The 21,564-nt window shown below is 41.3% G+C and overlaps 1 protein-coding gene across 1 annotated transcript; it reads right to left on the reverse strand.

Annotated features, from left to right (window-relative positions):
- Nucleotides 1–1,604: 1,604 nt before the first annotated feature.
- tm4sf1 (transmembrane 4 L six family member 1) lies at nucleotides 1,605–20,735 on the reverse strand. Its single transcript, XM_036978837.2, has 4 exons — nucleotides 17,359–20,735; nucleotides 13,150–13,221; nucleotides 7,171–7,313; nucleotides 1,605–2,979 (listed from the first exon to the last, which is right to left on the reverse strand). Exons 1-4 carry the CDS (start codon nucleotides 17,533–17,535, stop codon nucleotides 2,781–2,783), a joined length of 591 nt encoding a protein of 196 aa, XP_036834732.1. The 5' UTR covers nucleotides 17,536–20,735; the 3' UTR covers nucleotides 1,605–2,780.
- Between the last annotated feature and the right edge of the window lie 829 nt (nucleotides 20,736–21,564).

The raw sequence follows: 21,564 nt of genomic DNA on the forward strand, positions 1-21,564 counted from the left end.
GTTGCTTCAGTCAATCACCGGTAAACAGACACTATTTACATAAGGCCCAAAAGAACACAGAGCATGACGATGTGGTTTCCTAACTCTGAGCGAAAATCAACATGGTTTGACGGGAATAGTCAAGGGAAATGTAGTATTCTTTCTAACAAAGATATCTACATATATTTTAGGATGTTGGGTAACTCTGGAAATATATTTTTTTTTAACATAGCTTGTCTCTTAGCACAATTTACCCCAGGTATGGGCTGAGTTACGCCAGAGGACAGGATGAGTTAAGCCGCCTACAAATTTCTGTACTAAATTTAATTTGACCACTTCCTTTTTAAAACATGTCTATCTTTATTTCTCAAACACAGTTCAACACAATCACAATCGCTGTTTTTGTCTTTTAATAATTTGAAGCATCTTTTAACACGGGCTTAACACCTAACAAACACTATGTACTTTTTAAACACTTTTAACATAGGCCCTGATTTCACAGCAATAATGATTTGCGTTATGCCTGGGAAGAAAACACTTCAATTTGCTTAACTTGCCATTGGCTCAGCCATTGGCTCAGCTTACCCCAAGGCCATTGGCTCAGCTTACCCCAAGGCCATTGGCTCAGCTTACCCCAAGGCCATTGGCTCAGCTTACCCCAAGGCAAACAATTTGACTATATTTGCCAACACAGGAACAAGGAAGCACTTTCATGCTAGGTTTAGGAGCTCATATTGAAGGTTATAGAGACCCCAACTGATGTATAGAACAATCTTAAATTGATCTACTTTGGTTTGGATACAAGCATCATGAAACCTCGAACACAATCAATTAATTTGACTTGTTGAAAATGTGTTTTCTGGACCTAACTTGCTTGCTACTTTTTCCAATGTGGCTTCTTCCTTCACAGACGCCATGAAATGATGACCTCTTCCTAAATATTTGGTCACCTGATTAATTTTGTGTTTCCTAGAACAATGGTGGCTCAACTTACCCTTTTGGCTCAACTTACCCCACATCTCCCCTACGGGAAATCCAACATGTCCTCACCATGGGCTACTGAGGGTCAACCAGTGACGTGAGGGGACAACAATGCCCCCTCTCAGTAATCTAAGGTCATGCAAAAAAAATCATCCATATTAGTCAATGACTAACCACTTCCCCAGTCTAAAATGGGTCCGGCCCAATCTAACTAGTCAATGACAATAACCAAATCTACTTTTTGCTCTTGACCAATGGTTGTAGCCCAGCGTATTCCAAGGTGGTGTTAAAATATTGTAGTTCTACATTTGAGCCAGATAGTGGGAGTATAACATCAGAACTATGGAAGTCTATGGAATGATGTGACAGTATGGTCCTATACCAAATCGACCCCTAAACCCTATGCCCTATGCACTTGTGGAGATATGAGAGGATAGCATATTGTAACAGCTCCACCTTTCCTTCTGATAGGCTAGGTGGAAGTTTCAACATATTGATTAGAAGTTGAGTGAAGGATTTAGGGGTTGATTTGAGATTACGCCTATGACTTTAATAGCTGTCCATTGGTAAATAGGTATCAAAGTATACAACTTTGACAAATATAGCATGTTTACTATAAAACAAAATAGGAATAATCAGAACAATTGAAATGGAAAATACTTTTATTTGAGGCAGCACAAACGTTATAAAAATATTACAAATGCACTAAATATATCAAATTGATTTATCTTAACATCTAGAATCTGTGAGACAATCATTTACAATACACTTAAAATGAAAACATTAATACAAAAGACAAAACTCTCCATTGACATCATTTCAACAACAAAAAATCTACGTGAAAAACTGATTTGGATTCGCAAAAATATTTTTATCCACCAAACTTAAAACATTTTACTGCAGTGGGCTAAATCAAGGTCACAAGGTTGGCGTTTCTTGGTAGTCTTAAACAAATCTACTTTGAAACAAAAGTATACACCTCAAACGCATGGTTATGGGTTTAAGACGACACATGTACCATGTCAGATATAGAGTTTAAATGTATTACATTTTGAGTTTGCATCCCAATACTACACTTTAGATATATCACAGAAGACTAAAATATAACAAAACTGTTTGACAGAGAAACACCCAATTTTTTATTTTTTTTTGCAGTTTAAAAAAAATAGTGTTTATTAATTATGACCCATTAAGACTTTTTGTTGATTTCATGTAAAATTCACCATTAGTTGACAACTCAACCAAACGTAAATCAAAACTAGACGTTGAACTGACATCTGTGCCCAGTGTGTTAAACATGATATAAAAAAAATACAGACATGAAAAAAGGCTATTGTTGCGGTCTACAAACTTTCATCCGGTGTTTTTATTATACAGTGTTTTGTAATGAATACCATAAATTAACTGAACATTCAAACAGGTATCTCTCCCTCATACAGAGATGAGGCAGCATTCGCTTGGAAAAAATCACACTTCCTGAATCACACTTCCTGATTTATAAACCAATAAGGAGATAATAACGAGTGTCTAGGAAAGCAATGTTCCCCCGGCTGGTAATGTACACTCTCCTGTTTTATGTGTCATTTCATGGGTATGCCACTGGATCTTATGTTGTTATATGCATGCGTGTGTATGTATCATGTACACGTGTGTGTGTGTGTGTGTGTGTGTGTCACATTTGTGTGTGTGTGTGTGTGTGTGTGTGTCACATTTGTGTGTGTGTGTCACATTTGTGTGTGTGTGTGTCACATTTGTGTGTGTGTCACATTTGTGTGTGTGTGTGTGTCGTATTTTTGTGTGTGTGGTGTGTGTGTGTGTGTTCAGGCGTTGAGGGTATAGTCCTGTTTGTAGCAGCAGGGTCTGCAGACGGCTGTCACCAGCCCGTTGATGACCTGTAGGAAACAGATGATAAACTCCAACCCACTGAGACCCAGCAGGATGGACAGCAGAGTCACGTTCCACTCCACAATGCTGACAGGATATGAACAGTTAGACCACGTCTCCTGCTCAAACAGGTACCTGTAGACAAACACAGGGGGAAAGTTGTAATGTTGTGTATATATTCTGTAGTGTTGTGTATATATTCTATACATATTGGGTAGTATTGGGTAGTATTGTAGTGTTGTGTATATATTCTATACATATTGGGTAGTATTGTAGTGTTGTGTATATATTCTGTAGTGTTGTGTATATATTCTATACATATTGGGTAGTATTGTAGTGTTGTGTATATATTCTGTAGTGTTGTGTATATATTCTATACATATTGGGTAGTATTGTAGTGGTGTGTATATATTCTATACTATTGGGTAGTATTGGGTAGTATTGGGTAGTATTGTAGTGTTGTGTATATATTCTATACATATTGGGTAGTATTGGGTAGTATTGTAGTGTTGTGTATATATTCTGTAGTGGTGTGTATATATTCTATACTATTGGGTAGTATTGTAGTGGTGTGTATATATTCTATACTATTGGGTAGTATTGTAGTGGTGTGTATATATTCTATACATATTGGGTAGTATTGGGTAGTATTGTAGTGTTGTGTATATATTCTATACATATTGGGTAGTATTGGGTAGTATTGTAGTGTTGTGTATATATTCTATACATATTGGGTAGTATTGGGTAGTATTGTAGTGTTGTGTATATATTCTGTAGTGTTGTGTATATATTCTATACATATTGGGTAGTATTGTAGTGTTGTGTATATATTCTATACTATTGGGTAGTATTGTTGATATTAAGTTTAGACGTTGCGAGGTGTTAAGAACAGGCTGTTATTTTCATACCAGTGTTGGAGTACTAAACTACGCGTAGTTAAACATTTAACACCATTTTGCAGTAGCTTTGCTGCTACTTAAACTACATTTAAACCTACGTAGTGTTTTCGGTAGTGAAATACTTTCCTGCCATTGTAGCATTGTAGCTAACTATTGGCACTACACACTACTTTTTTTTTTTGCAAAAAAGAAAAGACAATACCCACATGAAAAATACTATAGTATAATATGGTAGAAATACTATACTATTTTCTGTAGTGTTGTTGCAGACTTTACTGTAGTATTTCCTGTTGTGTTTTTGTGGACTAAATTCTGTAGAGACACTACAGTGGATACTGTAGTAGTTACTAGTAGTATATTGTAGTATTTCAAGTTAACTATAATATAAATACTGTAGTAAAAGAGAACTGTAGTATAAACTATAGTAATTAATGTTTGTTTTTTTGTGGATTGTAGTATAATGGTGTATTTGCTGTAGTGTTTTTACAGACATTACTGTAGTATTTACTAAAGTGTTTGTGTTTTATTATATTTGAAATAGAAGTCTTTGTCCTTCAGGAGACCTACTGGAGAAATACTAAAATAACACATTTTCTACCACCTGCAGGGAGTTAGGACTGGGATCTGAACAGGTAGTTCAGAGATCCTGTTCTTTTCTACATCCTGCAGGGAACACGATATATGGTCTATACTTGGCATGTAGGTTTTTCACTTATGGTTGCCACAAATTACGATATGTGGGAGGTGAATGGACAGGGTACATGTAAATTAAGTACCGCTTTTTTTTGTGGATAATACTGTAGTATTTACTAGAGTGCTTTTTTTGTGTGGATAGTATTTACTAAAGTGATGTTTTTATTCCATTTTTTGGGGGAATGGCAAGCCAGACAAAATGAAACATGCCTATTTATATAATGAATATACATTTGAAGGGCAGAAATGATTTAATATTAATATCATTAGACCGCTCACTAAAGGCTTCAGTCATACAAAATATACGCTTAAATCTGAACTCGTTCTCTAACAGATTAGTAAGAATGGCCTTTTCCCCTTTATTCAGATTACAACCTCTCACTTTCAGTTATTTGAAAATTAAATAATCTCCAAAATGTCACTATTTTTAAAACAAGCCATAGAAAGTTGGTTGCAATTGCATTTTAATCCACCAGAAAAGACCAAACAAATATTACGGTTAAACTCGAATATACTAATTGATTGATTAATATACTAATTGATTGATTAATATACTAATTGATTGACTAATATACTAATTGATTGAGGGGTGGCAGGTAGCATAGTGGTTAGAGCGTTGGACCAGTAACCAAAAGGTTGCTGGATCGAATCCCTGAGCTGACAAGTCAACAGCATACAATGTGATTTTCTGGATTTTGGTTTTAGATTCTGTCTCTCACAGTTGAAGTGTACCTAAAAAAAATGACAGACCTCTACATGCTTTGTAAGTAGGAAAACCTGCAAAATCGGCAGTGTATCAAATACTTGTTCTCCCCACTGTATTTGTTGATCATGTATTTATTTTAGCAGGTAAATTGACTGAGAACACATTCTCATTTGCAGCAACGACCTGGGGAATAGTTACAGGGGAGAGGAGGGGGATGAATGAGCCAATTGTAAACTGGGGGTTATTAGGTGACCGTGATGGTTTGAGGGCCAGATTGGGAATTTAGCCAGGACACCTGTATATGGAAATATCTGCTCTATCCGAAATTACAACCAACTAATTGCAGCATTACCGCAAAAATGGAAGAGACAAGTGGTATGGGGAGAAAATTAGGAACTTGTCTGTTGACCCTGAATTAAAGACCAAAATTGGTTAAAGAAAATTGTGATAAATAAAAAAAGTATACCAGTTTCATTTAAGGATAAAAAAAATTGACAGCTGTGCCATACAGATCGTAAAATACACTACACAGGGCATTCGGAAAGTATTCAGACCCATTGACTTTTTGTTCCTCATCGATCTACACAAAATACCACATGAAGACAAAGCAAAAACAGGTTTTTAGGCATTTTTGCAAATGTATACGTTTAAAAAATAAAAACAGAAATACTCAATTTACATAAGTAGGCCATTTGCTACGAGACTCAAAATTGAGGTCGGGTGCATTCTGTTTCCATTGATCATCCTTGAGATGTTTCTGAAACCAGTCTATATAAGGTCCAACAGTTGACAGTGCATGTGAGAGCAAAAACCAAGCCATGAGGTCGAAGGAATTGTCTGTAGAGCTCCAAGACAAGATCGTGTCGAGGCACAGATATGGGGACGGGTTCCAATGTCTGCAGGATTGAAGGTCCCCAAGAACACAGTGGCCTCCATCATTCTTAAGTGGAAGAAGTTTGGAACCACCAAGACTCTTCCTAGAGTTGGCTGCCCGGCCAAACTGAGCAATCGGGGGAGAAGGGCCTTGGTCACTCTGACAGAGCTCCAGAGTTCTTCTGTGGAGATGGAAGAACCTTCCAGAAGAACAACCATCCCTGCAGCATTCCACCAATCAGGCCTTTATGGTAGAGTGGCCTGACGCAAGCTACTCCTCAGTAAAAAGCACACGACAGCCCACTTGGAGTTTGCCAAAAAGGTACCTAAAGAATCTCAGGCCATGAGAAATAAGATTTTCTGGTCTGATGAAACCAAATTGAACTCTTTGGCCTAAATGCCAAGTGAGCAATTTCCGAATGCACTGTATACACAAGTACCAGTACCGAGTCCACAAGTGGACTCAATTCAAGTTGTAGAAACATCTCAAGGAGGATCAATGGAAACAGGACGCACCTGATCTCAATTTCGAGTCTCAAAGCCGAGGGTCTGAAATACCTTTTGTAAATAAGGTATTTATGTATAAAAACCTGTTTTCGCTTTGTCATTATGGGCTATTGTGTGTAGATTGATGAGGATTTTTTTTTATTAATTTCATCCATTTTATAATATGTCTGTGACGTAACAAAATGTGTAAAAAGTCAAGGGGTCTGAATACTTTCTAAACGCACTGTAGTCAAGTTATTGTTACTCGTAGACACCCTGGACCCACCCTCATTGGAGGAAAGGTGATACCTAGTACCTAAATTCCAACTGAATTTATTCAACTGAAATGCGTCTTCCGCATTTAACCCAACCCCTCTGAATCAGATGGGGGGGGGGGGGGGGCTGCCTTAATCAACATCCACGTCTTCCACGCCCGGGGAACTGTGGGTTAACTACCTTGCTCAGGGGCAGAAGAACAGATTCTTACCTTGCTCGGGGATTCGATCCAAACACAACAGAAAAACAGACATTTGTTTCTAATTCAGAAACTAAACGAAGCTTTAATATCTAGAATATTTCCAGAATGAATTATTATATATTATTATAAATTATTATATATTATTATACATTATTATATATTGTTATATATTATTATATATTAGGCCTAACCTTCCTCCCTTGTTGGCGAAGGGATAGGACCATCCCAGACCGGTGTCACACTGAGGTCCCTCCAACATGGCCATGGCAGAGATGACAAAACAGTACCCCGACCCGGCCAACCCAACTAACGCTGCCGTGACTGATCCACACATCTGGAATAAACACACACACACACATCTGTAATACACACACACATCTATAATACACACACACATCTATAATACACACACACACATCTATAATACACACACACACATCTATAATACACACACACATCTATAATACACACACACATCTATAATACACACACACACATCTATAATACACACACACACATCTATAATACACACACACATCTATAATACACACATCTATAATACACACACACATCTATAATACACACACATCTATAATACACACACACACATCTATAATACACACACACACACATCTATAATACACACACACACATCTATAATACACACACACAAACATCTATAATACACACACACACACACACACACACACACACACACACACACACACATCTATAATACACACACACACACATCTATAATACACACACACACACATCTATAATACACACACACACACACATCTATAATACACACACACACACACATCTTTAATTCACACACACACACATCTTTAATACACACACACACACATCTTTAATACACACACACACATCTATAATACACACACACACACATCTTTAATACACACACACACACATCTTTAATACACACACACACACACATCTATAATACACACACACATCTATAATACACACACACACACACATCTATAATACACACACACACACACACACACACATCTATAATACACACACACACACACATCTATAATACACACACACACACACACACATCTATAATACACACACACATCTATAATACACACACACATCTATAATACACACACACACATCTATAATACACACACACATCTATAATACACACACACACATCTTTAATACACACACACACATCTATAATACACACATCTATAATACACACACACACATCTATAATACACACACACATCTATAATATACACACACATATTTATATATATATATATAATGCACATATATAATACACATATATAATACACATCTATAATACACATTATAATACACATATAATATACATGTATATAATACACATGTATTATATATGTGTATTATATACATCTATAATACACGCATACTTGTAAAACACACATGTAATACACATCATAATATACACACTTATATAATACACATATATATATATACACACATATAATACACACGTATAATAAACATATGTAATACACATCTATAATACACATATATATATATATATATATATATATATATATATAATACATTAGTATATACTGTACACACATACACTACCGTTCAAAAGTTTGGGGTCACTTGGGAATGTCCTTGTTTTTTTAAAGAAAAACATTTTTTTTTTTTGTCCATTAAAATAACATCAAATTGATCAGAAAACTGTGTAGACATGGTTAATGTTGTAAATGACTATTGTAGCTGGAAACGGCTGATTTGTTATGGAATAATCTACATAGGCGTACAGAGGTCCAATTTCAGCAACCATCACTCCTGTGTTCCAATGGCACGTTGTGTTAGCTAATCAAAGTTAATTTTAAAAGGTTAATTGATCATTAGAAAACCCTTTTGCAATTATGTTAGCACAGCTGAAAACTGTTGTGCTGATTAAAGAAGCAATACAACTGTCCCTCTTTAGGCTAGTTGAGTATCTGGAGCATCAGCATTTGTGGGTTCAATTACAGGCTCAAAATGGCCAGAAACAAAGTACTTTCTTCTGAAACTCGTCGGTCTATTCTTATTCTGAGTAATGAAGGCCAAGATTGCCAAGAAACTTAAGATTTCGTACAACGCTGTGTACTACTCCCTTCACAGAACAGCGCAAACTGGCTCTAACCAGAATAGAAAGAGGAGTGGGAGGCCACGGTGCACAAAAGAGCAAGAGGACAAGTACATTAGTGTCTAGTTTGAGAAACAGACGCCTCACAAGTCCTCAACTCACAGCTTCATTAAATAGTACCTGCAAAACACCAGTCTCAACGTCAACAGTGAAGAGGCGACTCCGGGATGCTGGCCGTCTAGGCAGAGTTGAAAAGAAAAAGCCATATCTCAGACTGGCCAATAAAAAGAAAAGATTAAGATGGGCAGAAGAACACAGACACCGGACAGAGGAAGATTGGAAAAAAGAGATTTGGACAGACTAATATAAGTTTGAGGTGATCGGATCACAAAAAATAACATTTGTGAGACGCCGAAAAATCTGTCAAGCATGGTGGAGGCAATGTGATGGTCTGGGAGTGCTTTGGTGGTGGTCAAGTTTGTACAGGGTAAAAGGGACCTTGAAGAAGGAAGGCTATCACTCCATTTTGCAACGCCATGCCATACCCTCTGGACGGCGCTTAATTAGAGCCAATTTCCTCCTACAACATGACAATGATCCAAAGTACAGCTCCAAACTATGCAAGAACTATTTAGGGAAGAAGCAGTCAGCTGGTATTGTGTCTATAATGGAGTGACCAGCACAGTCACTGGATCTCAACCCTATTGAGCTGTTGTGGGAGGAGCTTGACCGTATGGTATGTAGGAAGTGCCCATCAAGCCAATCCAACTTGTGGGAGGTGCTTCAGGAAGTATGTGGTGAAATCTCTTCAGATTACCTCAACAAATTGACAAATAGAATGCCAAAGGTCTGCAAGGCTGTAATTGCTACAAATGGAGGATTCTTTGACGAGAGCAAAGTTTGAAGGACCCAATTATCATTTCAATTAAAAATCATTATTTATAACCTTGTCAACGTTTTCATTATATTTTCTATTCATTTTGCAATTAATTTCATGTATGTTTTCATGGAAAACACAGACATTTCTAAGTGACCCCAAACTTTCGAACGGTAGTGTATATACAGTGCCTTGCGAAAGTATTCGGCCCCCTTGAACTTTGCGACCTTTTGCCACATTTCAGGCTTCAAACATAAAGATATAAAACTGTATTTTTTTGTGAAGAATCAACAACAAGTGGGACACAATCATGAAGTGGAACGACATTTATTGGATATTTCAAACATTTTTAACAAATCAAAAACTGAAAAATTGGGCGTGCAAAATTATTCAGCCCCCTTAAGTTAATACTTTGTAGCGCCACCTTTTGCTGCGATTACAGCTGTAAGTCGCTTGGGGTATGTCTCTATCAGTTTTGCACATCGAGAGACTGAAATTTTTTCCCATTCCTCCTTGTAAAACAGCTCGAGCTCAGTGAGGTTGGATGGAGAGCATTTGTGAACAGCAGTTTTCAGTTCTTTCCACAGATTCTCGATTGGATTCAGGTCTGGACTTTGACTTGGCCATTCTAACACCTGGATATGTTTATTTTTGAACCATTCCATTGTAGATTTTGCTTTATGTTTTGGATCATTGTCTTGTTGGAAGACAAATCTCCGTCCCAGTCTCAGGTCTTTTGCAGACTCCATCAGGTTTTCTTCCAGAATGGTCCTGTATTTGGCCCCATCCATCTTCCCATCAATTTGAACCATCTTCCCTGTCCCTGCTGAAGAAAAGCAGGCCCAAACCATGATGCTGCCACCACCATGTTTGACAGTGGGGATGGTGTGTTCAGGGTGATGAGCTGTGTTGCTTTTACACCAAACATAACGTTTTGCATTGTTGCCAAAAAGTTAAATTTTGGTTTCATCTGACCAGAGCACCTTCTTCCACATGTTTGGTGTGTCTCCCAGGTGGCTTGTGGCAAACTTTAAACAACACTTTTTATGGATATCTTTAAGAAATGGCTTTCTTCTTGCCACTCTTCCATAAAGGCCAGATTTGTGCAATATACGACTGATTGTTGTCCTATGGACAGAGTCTCCCACCTCAGCTGTAGATCTCTGCAGTTCATCCAGAGTGATCATGGGCCTCTTGGCTGCATCTCTGATCAGTCTTCTCCTTGTATGAGCTGAAAGTTTAGAGGGACGGCCAGGTCTTGGTAGATTTGCAGTGGTCTGATACTCCTTCCATTTCAATATTAATCGCTTGCACAGTGCTCCTTGGGATGTTTAAAGCTTGGGAAATGTTTTTGTATCCAAATCCGGCTTTAAACTTCTTCACAACAGTATCTCGGACCTGCCTGGTGTGTTCCTTGTTCTTCATGATGCTCTCTGCGCTTTTGACGGACCTCTGAGACTATCACAGTGCAGGTGCATTTATACGGAGACTTGATTACACACAGGTGGATTGTATTTATCATCATTAGTCATTTAGGTCAACATTGGATCATTCAGAGATCCTCACTGAACTTCTGGAGAGAGTTTGCTGCACTGAAAGTAAAGGGGCTGAATAATTTTGCACGCCCAATTTTTCAGTTTTTGATTTGTTAAAAAAGTTTGAAATATCCAATAAATGTCGTTCCACTTCATGATTGTGTCCCACTTGTTGTTGATTCTTCACAAAAAAATACAGTTTTATATCTTTATGTTTGAAGCCTGAAATGTAGCAAAAGGTCGCAAAGTTCAAGGGGGCCGAATACTTTCGCAAGGCACTGTATATATATATATCTCTCTTTCTCACACACACACACACGCACGCGGTCAGGCCTGCCTGCTACACCCAGAACAGCTGCATAACAATCCCCATGAGAGGAGTGTGTGGGTGTGTGAGGAGAAATGTTGGCTGTTACAAAACATCTTGTACACAGATAAGGTTCAGCTCCTCTTCCCGGCCCAGATGCTTTGTACTCCCTGATGGTGAAGTCTCCTCCTCATATTAGTGTACCCGCTAATAGTGTTACAATGGCCCTCATTTTTATTTATTTATTGGAATTTTACCCCCTTTTCTCCCCAATTTCGTGGTATCCAATTGTTAGTAGTTACTATCTTGTCTCATCGTTACAACTCCGGTACGGGCTCAGGAGAGACGAAGAGTCATGCGTCCTCCGAAACACATCCCAACCAAGCCGCACTGCTTCTTAACACAGCGCGCTTCCAACCCGGAAGCCAGCCGCACCAATGTGTCAGAGGAAACACTGTGCACCTGGCAACCTGGTCAGCGTGCACTGCGCCCGGCCCGCCACAGGAGTCGCTAGTGCGCGATGAGACAAGGATATCCCTACCGGCCAAACCCTCCCTAACCCGGAGGACGCTGGGCCAATTGTGCGTCGCCCCATGGACCTCCCGGTCACGGCCGGCTGCGACAGAGCCTGGGCTCGATCCCAGAGTCTCTGGTGGCACAGCTAGCACTGCGATGCAGTGCCCTAGACCACTGTGCCACCCGGGAGGCCACAATGGCCCTATTTTCTATTAATTTTGCAATTAATTTCATGTAAGTTTTCATGGAAAACACGGAAATTTCTAAGTGACCCCAAACTTTTGAACGGTAGTATATATATAGTCTTTCTCTGTCTTTCACACACGCACGCGGTCAGGCCTGCCTGCTACACCCAGAACAGCTGCATAACAATCCCCATGAGAGGAGTGTGTGGGTGTGTGAGGAGAAATGTTGGCTGTTACAAAACATCTTGTACACAGATAAGGTTCAGCTCCTCTTCCCGGCCCAGATGCTTTGTACTCCCTGATGGTGAAGTCTCCTCCTCATATCATTAGTGTACCCGCTAATAGTGTTACAATGGCCCTATGTATAATTAGCTAAGCATAGCCTACCTAGTTTTTGCATTAGCTTAGCACAAGTGTTAAAATTGACCTTTTTGTAATATCAGTGATTTTATATTAATAGGATCAAAGCTATAAAAGAAAATAAAAATGGACAGTTTGATGGAAAAAGCTTGAAATACAGTTTAAAATCCAGGCACGTCACATGACCACGTCACATGACCACGTCACATGACCTCACAATACACAAGGCCCCTTAATGACGGGACGTAACCAAAGCATCAGTACTCACCACGAGGCTTTCATTCCAACAGCAGCCTGCACATTTCCCGAGGCTGATGAACACACCAGCAGGCAGGAACATCTACAGACACACACACAACGGGGGAAAATCTCAGGAACATCTACAGAGACACACACACACAACGGGGGAAAATCTCAGGAACATCTACAGAGACACACACACACAACGGGGGAAAATCTCAGGAACATCTACAGAGACACACACACAACGGGGGAAAATCTCAGGAACATCTACAGAGACACACACATACACAACGGGGGGAAAATCTCAGGAACACCTACAGAGACACACACACAACGGGGGAAAATCTCAGGAACATCTACAGAGACACACACACAACGGGGGAAAATCTCAGGAACATCTACAGAGACACACACAACGGGGGAAAATCTCAGGAACATCTACAGAGACACACACACAACGGGGGAAAATCTCAGGAACATCTACAGAGACACACACAACGGGGGAAAATCTCAGGAACATCTACAGAGACACACACACAACGGGGGAAAATCTCAGGAGCATCTACAGAGACACACACACAACGGGGGAAAATCTCAGGAACATCTACAGAGACACACACAACGGGGGAAAATCTCAGGAACATCTACAGAGACACACACACAACGGGGGAAAATCTCAGGAACATCTACAGAGACACACACACAACGGGGGAAAATCTCAGGAACATCTACAGAGACACACACACAACGGGGGAAAATCTCAGGAACATCTACAGACACACACACAACGGGGGAAATCTCAGGAACATCTACAGACACTCACACAACGGGGGAAAATCTCAGGAACATCTACAGAGACACTCACACAATGGGGGAAAATCTCAGGAACATCTACAGAGACACACACACAACGGGGGAAAATCTCAGGAACATCTACAGAGACACTCACACAATGGGGGAAAATCTCAGGAACATCTACAGAGACACACACACAACGGGGGAAATCTCAGGAACATCTACAGAGACACACACACAACGGGGGAAAATCTCAGGAACATCTACAGAGACACACACACAACGGGGGAAAATCTCAGGAACATCTACAGACACACACACAACGGGGGAAAATGTCAGGAACATCTACAGACACACACACAACGGGGGAAAATCTCAGGAACATCTACAGAGACACACAACGGGGGAAAATCTCAGGAACATCTACAGAGACACACACAACGGGGGAAAATCTCAGGAACATCTACAGACACACACACAACGGGGGAAATCTCAGGAACATCTACAGAGACACTCACACAACGGGGGAAAATCTCAGGAACATCTACAGACACACACACAACGGGGGAAATCTCAGGAACATCTACAGACACTCACACAATGGGGGAAAATCTCAGGAACATCTACAGAGACACACACACAACGGGGGAAAATCTCAGGAACATCTACAGAGACACACACACACAACGGGGGAAAATCTCAGGAACATCTACAGAGACACACACACAACGGGGGAAAATCTCAGGAACATCTACAGAGACACACACACACACACAACAGGGGGAAAATCTCAGGAACATCTACAGAGACACACACACACACAACGGGGGAAAATCTCAGGAACATCTACAGAGACACTCACACAATGGGGGAAAATCTCAGGAACATCTACAGAGACACACACACAACGGGGGAAAATCTCAGGAACATCTACAGAGACACACACACAACAGGGGAAAATCTCAGGAACATCTACAGACACACACACAACGGGGGAAAATGTCAGGAACATCTACAGAGACACACACAACGGGGGAAAATCTCAGGAACATCTACAGACACACACACAACGGGGGAAAATCTCAGGAACATCTACAGAGACACACAACGGGGGAAAATCTCAGGAACATCTACAGAGACACACACAACGGGGGAAAATCTCAGGAACATCTACAGACACACACACAACGGGGGAAATCTCAGGAACATCTACAGACACTCACACAACGGGGGAAAATCTCAGGAACATCTACAGAGACACACACACAACGGGGGAAAATCTCAGGAACATCTACAGACACACACACACACACACAACAGGGGGAAAATCTCAGGAACATCTACAGAGACACACAACGGGGGAAAATCTCAGGAACATCTACAGAGACACACACAACGGGGGAAAATCTCAGGAACATCTACAGACACACACACAACGGTGGAAATCTCAGGAACATCTACAGACACTCACACAACGGGGGAAAATCTCAGGAACATCTACAGAGACACACACACAACGGGGGAAAATCTCAGGAACATCTACAGAGACACACACACAACGGGGGAAAATCTCAGGAACATCTACAGAGACACACACACAACGGGGGAAAATCTCAGGAACATCTACAGAGACACACACACAACGGGGGAAAATCTCAGGAACATCTACAGACACTCACACAACGGGGGAAAATCTCAGGAACATCTACAGAGACACACACACAACGGGGGAAAATGTCAGGAACATCTACAGACACACACACAACGGGGGAAAATCTCAGGAACATCTACAGAGATACACAACGGGGGAAAATCTCAGGAACATCTACAGAGACACACACAACGGGGGAAAATCTCAGGAACATCTACAGACACACACACAACGGGGGAAAATCTCAGGAACATCTACAGACACACACACAACGGGGGAAATCTCAGGAACATCTACAGACACTCACACAACGGGGGAAAATCTCAGGAACATCTACAGAGACACACACACAACGGGGGAAAATCTCAGGAACATCTACCGAGACACTCACACAACGGGGGAAAATCTCAGGAACATCTACAGAGACACACACACAATGGGGGAAAATCTCAGGTTCTGCCTCGGTATATTATTTCAGCGCATCAATTCATCATCTATAGACAGTATCCTCAAGAGCTATGTTGTTGTAGTACTGTATTGTACTGAACTGTACTGTACAACTGTCGCTAATCACAACAACAACAAAAATATGCTCCATTAGCCACCTTTTATTGGACCTGTTCTATTTCCCCACTCTATTGTAGGTGTCTGGTAAAATAAAACTCCTAGGGTTTGTTGGAGGAAGAGCTGACAACCATTTCCTTTGTCTCCTATTGTATCTACACAGTTAGGAAAACAGCTGAGGGAAGGTCAAAACATCCAGGATACAGCCATGTAGCCTCAACCCCACTCTTACAAAAAAAGGCAAAAGATCAATTCCTTACACACATCGATTTACTAAAATCAGATTAGCACCTGTGTCAGATTAATACCCGTGTCAGATTAATACCCGTGTCAGATTAGCACCTGTGTCAGATTAATACCTGTGTCAGATTAGCACCTGTGTCAGATGAATACCCGTGTCAGATTAGCACCTGTCAGATTAGCACCTGTGTCAGATGAATACCCGTGTCAGATTAGCACCTGTCAGATTAGCACCTGTGTCAGATGAATACCCGTGTCAGATTAGCACCTGTCAGATTAGCACCTGTGTCAGATGAATACCCGTGTCAGATTAGCACCTGTCAGATTAGCACCTGTCAGATTAGCACCTGTCAGATTAATACCTGTTTCATATTAGCATGTGCTTTTATCTGAAAGGAAATACAAGACCAAAATATGAAACTATTATAACTTCCCTAAAGTTCTCCTAATTATCTTGATCTTTTATTTTACCTTCTGTTCCCTGGACCGCTTGTTAACCTGACCCATAAACCGTCAACTCAACAGTACTACAACTGTAGCCGGTGTAGTAACAACAAGATGACATATACTGTAGCTACTCAAATCAAATCTAATTTATTTATATAGCCCTTCTTACATCAGCTGATATCTCAAAGTGCTGTACAGAAACACAGCCTAAAACCCCAAACAGCAAGCAATGCAGGTGTAGAAGCACGGTGGCTAGGAAAAACTCCCTAGAAAGGCCAAAACCTAGGAAGAAACCTAGAGAGGAACCAGGCTATGAGGGGTGGCCATTCCTCTTCAGGCTGTGCCGGGTGGAGATTATAACAGAACATGGCCAAGGTGTTCAAATGTTCATAGATGACCAGCATGGTCAAATAACAATAATCACAGTAGTCGTCGAGGGTGCAGCAAGTCAGCACCTCAGGAGTAAATGTCAGTTGGCTGATCATTAAGAGTATCTCTACCGCTCCTGCTGTCTCTAGAGAGTTGAAAACTACTCACCAATGCGCCTCCCCCTCCGATGCCCATCATGAACCAGACCAGCCTGGACAGTTTCCCCTCTTGCAAGTATTGGGTCGTTCCTCCGGGGAAGAACAGCAGAACGTTAGCCACAATACAGCACACCGCCAGGGGCAGGAGGGCAAAGCCCAGCGACCGCACAAAACCCGTAGAGCACATTGCCCCTACCACACAGGAGGACGAGGAGGAGAGGAATGGAGAGGAGGAGTGGAGCGGGGATCACCAAGGAGACCAGCGAGTGGAGAGAGGAGTGGAGAAATGCAGAGAGAGGGTTAGAGGATCCGTGAAGAGAGGAATGGAGAGAGAGAGAGGAAGGTCTGGGGTCTGTTCACAGCTGTAATCCAGGAAGGAAACTGAATGGTTTCCCTGGTGTGGATGGGTTTTAACTGAACCCTCCACCTCCTGAGAGTCTGAGGTTGATGACGCAACCAGCTCCATTTTAAGGCGAGGGGCTGAGTGGAACGGACGCCACAGGAAGAGAGAAGGGTGAGAGTCTTGAGCCCTGACCAATCCCTCAGGGCCGGAAAGCATTCTGTCCGAAAAACTATGAAAAATCCCTTAGGAATTCAGAGAGCGAGCGAGGGGGGGGGCAGAGAGTAAGAAAGAAAGTGACAGAGGGAGAGAAAAAGAGAGACAGAGAGCGATAAAGAGGGAGTATGTGTTTTGATGTGATTCCCCATTGACAGCTAGTCTTACTGGGGTCTGACACATGACTAAAAATACATTACAATTGACTCATATTTATGGAACCTCCTCCACTACTCCACAATACTCCAGGGGGCGGTGAACTGTGAACGCCCTGACAAAGTTAACCAACGGGTCAACAGACCACTACAAAGAATATACAGTATGAACAGTAGAGTATTTTGGTTTGTAAAAGCAGATACAATCCCTTTTACGTATTTATTTGAACAGTGAAGCTAAAACAATGGCTGCCCTCCAGGACATCTACAGCACCTGGTGTCACAGAGAGACCAAGACCAAGATCATCAAGAACCTCTACCATTCTACAGTGCATTTGGAAAGTATTCAGACCTCTTGACTTGTTCCACATTTTGTTACATTACAGCCTTTTTCTAAAATGGACTTTTTTAATAATCCTCGCCAATCTACACACAATATCCCATAATGACAAAGCAAAAACAGTTTTTTTTTAAATATTTATGCAAATGTTTGAAAAAACATACCTTATTTACATAAGTTTAAAAAAGTACCCTTTGCTATGAGACTCATAATAAGCTCAGGTGCATCCTGTTTCCATTGATCATCCATGAGATGTTTCTACAAGTTGATTGGAGTTCACCTGTGGTAAATTCAATTGATTGGACATGATTTTGATTTGTCAGAACAAAAACCAAGCTATGAGGGTGAAGGAATTGTACGTAGAGCTCGGCGACAGGATTGTGTCGAGGCACAGATCTGGGGAAGGGTACCAAAACATTTCTGCAGCATTGAAGTGGCCTCTATCATTCTTAAATGGAAGAAATTTGGAACCACCAAGACTCTTCCTAGAGCTGGCCACCCTGCCAAACTGAGCAATCGGGGAAGAAGGGCCTTGGTCGGGGAGGTGACCAAGAACCCGATGGTCACTCTGACAGAGCTGTGGAGATGGGAGAACCTTCCAGAAGGACAACCATCTCGGCAGAACAGCACCAATCAGGCCTTTATGGTAGAGTGGCCAGATGGAAGCCACTCCTCAGCCTCCTCAGCCTGCTTAGAGTTTGCCAAAAGGCACCTAAAGACTCTCAGACCATGAGAAACAAAATTCTCTGGTCTGATGAAACCAAGTTTGAACTATTTTGCCTGAATGCCAAGTGTCACGTCTGGAGGAAACCTGGCACCATCCCTACCGTGAAGCATGGTGGTGGCAGCATCATGCTGTGGGGATGTTTTTCAGCGGCAGGGACTGGGAGACTAGTCAGGATCGAGGGAAAGATGAACGGAGCAAAGTACAGAGAGATCCTTGATGAAAACCTGCTCCAGAGCGCTCAGGACCTCAGACTGGGGTGAAGGTTCACCTTTCAACAGACAACAACCCTAAGCACACAGCCAAGACAATGCAAAATTGGCAGTGCAGCAACACTCCCCGTCCAACCTGACAGAACTTGAGAGAATCTGCGGAGAAGAATGGGAGAAACTCCTCAAGTACTGGTGTGCCAAGCTTGTAGCGTCATACCCAAGAAGACTCGAGGCTGTAATCACTGCCAAAGATGCTTCAAGAAAGTACTGAGTAAAGGGAAAGGGGTATACCTAGTCAGTTGTAGCGAGCAAAGAAGTCGTTTAGTTTGCCTGGGAGCAAGACATTGGGGTCTGCGACAGGGCTGGTTTTCTTTTTGTAGTCCGTGATCGACAGTAGACCCTGCCACATACCTCTCGTGTCTGAGCCGTTGAATTGTGACTCTACTTTGTCTCTATTCTGAAGCTTAGCTTGTTTGATTGCCTTGTGGAGGGAATAGCTACACTGTTTGTATTCGGTCATGTTTCCGGTCGCCTTGCCCTGATTAAAAGCAGTGGTCCGTGCTTTCAGTTTTGCGCGAATGCTGCCATCAATCCACGGTTTCTGATTGAAGAAGGTTTCAGTAGTCGCCGTGGGTACAACATTACCGATGCACTTGCTAATAAACTCGCTCACTGAATCAGCGTATACATCAATGTTGTTGTTCGACGCTAACCGGGACATATCCCACTCCACGTGATCGAACCAATCTTGAAGCGTGGAATGAGATTGGTCGGATCAGCATTGAACAGACCTGAGCACGGGCGTTTCCTGTTTTAGTTTCTGTCTATAGGCTGGGAGCAACAAAATGTAGTCGTGGTCAGATTTGCCGAAAGGAGGGCGAGGGATAGCTTTGTATGCGTCGGGGAAGTTAGAGTAATAATGATCCAGAATTTTTTCCAGCCCGTGTGGCGCATTCGATATGCTTTATCAAATTTAGGGAGTCTTGTTTTCAGATTAGCCTTGTTTAAATCCCCAGCTACAATAAATGCAGCCTACGGACATGTGGTTTCCAGTTTATATAGAGTCCAATGAAGTTCTTTCAGGGCCGTCAAGGTGTCTGCTTGGGGGGGATATACACGGATGAAATTATAATCAAAGAGAATTCTCCTGGTAGTTAATGCGGTCGGCATTTGATTGTAAGGAATTTTAGGTCAGGTGAACAAAAGGACTTGAGTTCCTGTATGTTGTTATGATCACACCACGACTCGTTAATCATAAGGCATATACATATACTTCTGTACTGTCGACTCATATGAATTTTTTTTGTTTTGTTGTCTCAAATCCAAAATGTGGGCGTATATAGAGCCAAATTAAAAGTTTTAGCTTCAGTGTACAAATACACATGTATATGTTTATTTCTAACCCTAGACAGATGCAGCAATGTTTTAGACAAACAGCTGAACTATTCATCCAAAGTAAACCCATGGCATGGCAGAAATTCTGTGGTATCAGGTTATATGACCTTGAGTTTATTGACAGGACAGGTGGCTGCGAACAGCCCTCTAACTGAGCCAGTCATTCTCTCCACCAACAGGAGATGGCATGAGAAGAATAAACATAGGCCAAACAGATGAGACAAGACGACACCAACCTATCCCGACAGACCTATAGTGACACATTCTATCTGGGACACCAGTCAGTTCTTTTATTCAGTCACAACAACCTCATCACAGTAACCCCCCCAACACAATATATGAAGGTCAATGGGTACTTCATTTGGGACAGCAACTTAGTTAACCACGTTTACGTGTTTAATAGCTAAGTACACTCTGGGGCTATACAATACTACACTTGTCCCGTGTAGTATCAAATTGAATGCACTCGTAAGTCGCTCAGGGTAAGAACGTCTGCTAAATGACTCAAATGGAAAGAATGGGATCAAGTGTAATGTAGTTTAGTAATATCACCCTGTATTAATCCTACACCTGCATTGCTTGCTGTTTGGGGTTTTAGGCTGGGTTTCTGTACAGCACTTTGAGATATCAGCTGATGTACGAAGGGCTTTATAAATACATTTGATTTGATTTGATTTGTGGGTAGATTTATAGCTCATGTATGGATTAATACAAGAAGACCAAACTGGTCTTGTACCTACACAATAATGACAATAATTACATTCACACATAACCCCAGGACGGCCTTTGTTCCTCTTTTCCGCAGTTGGGGGATTTTCCCCGGTCTCTACAAAT

Source organism: Oncorhynchus mykiss, chromosome 5 (genome assembly GCF_057628025.1).
Source record: "Oncorhynchus mykiss isolate SJ-2025 chromosome 5, ASM5762802v1, whole genome shotgun sequence".
NCBI lineage: Eukaryota > Metazoa > Chordata > Actinopteri > Salmoniformes > Salmonidae > Oncorhynchus > Oncorhynchus mykiss.

Coding starts and splice junctions, on each gene's coding strand:
- tm4sf1 (XM_036978837.2), bottom strand. CDS start 17,535: ATGTGCTCTACGGGTTTTGTGCGGTCGCTGGGCTTTGCCCTCCTGCCC. Junction 13,222..17,358: donor TCGGAGGGGGAGGCGCATTG/GTGAGTAGTTTT, acceptor GTGTGTCTGTAG/ATGTTCCTGCCTGCTGGTGT. Junction 2,980..7,170: donor TTCGCCAACAAGGGAGGAAG/GTTAGGCCTAAT, acceptor GTTTGTCTACAG/GTACCTGTTTGAGCAGGAGA.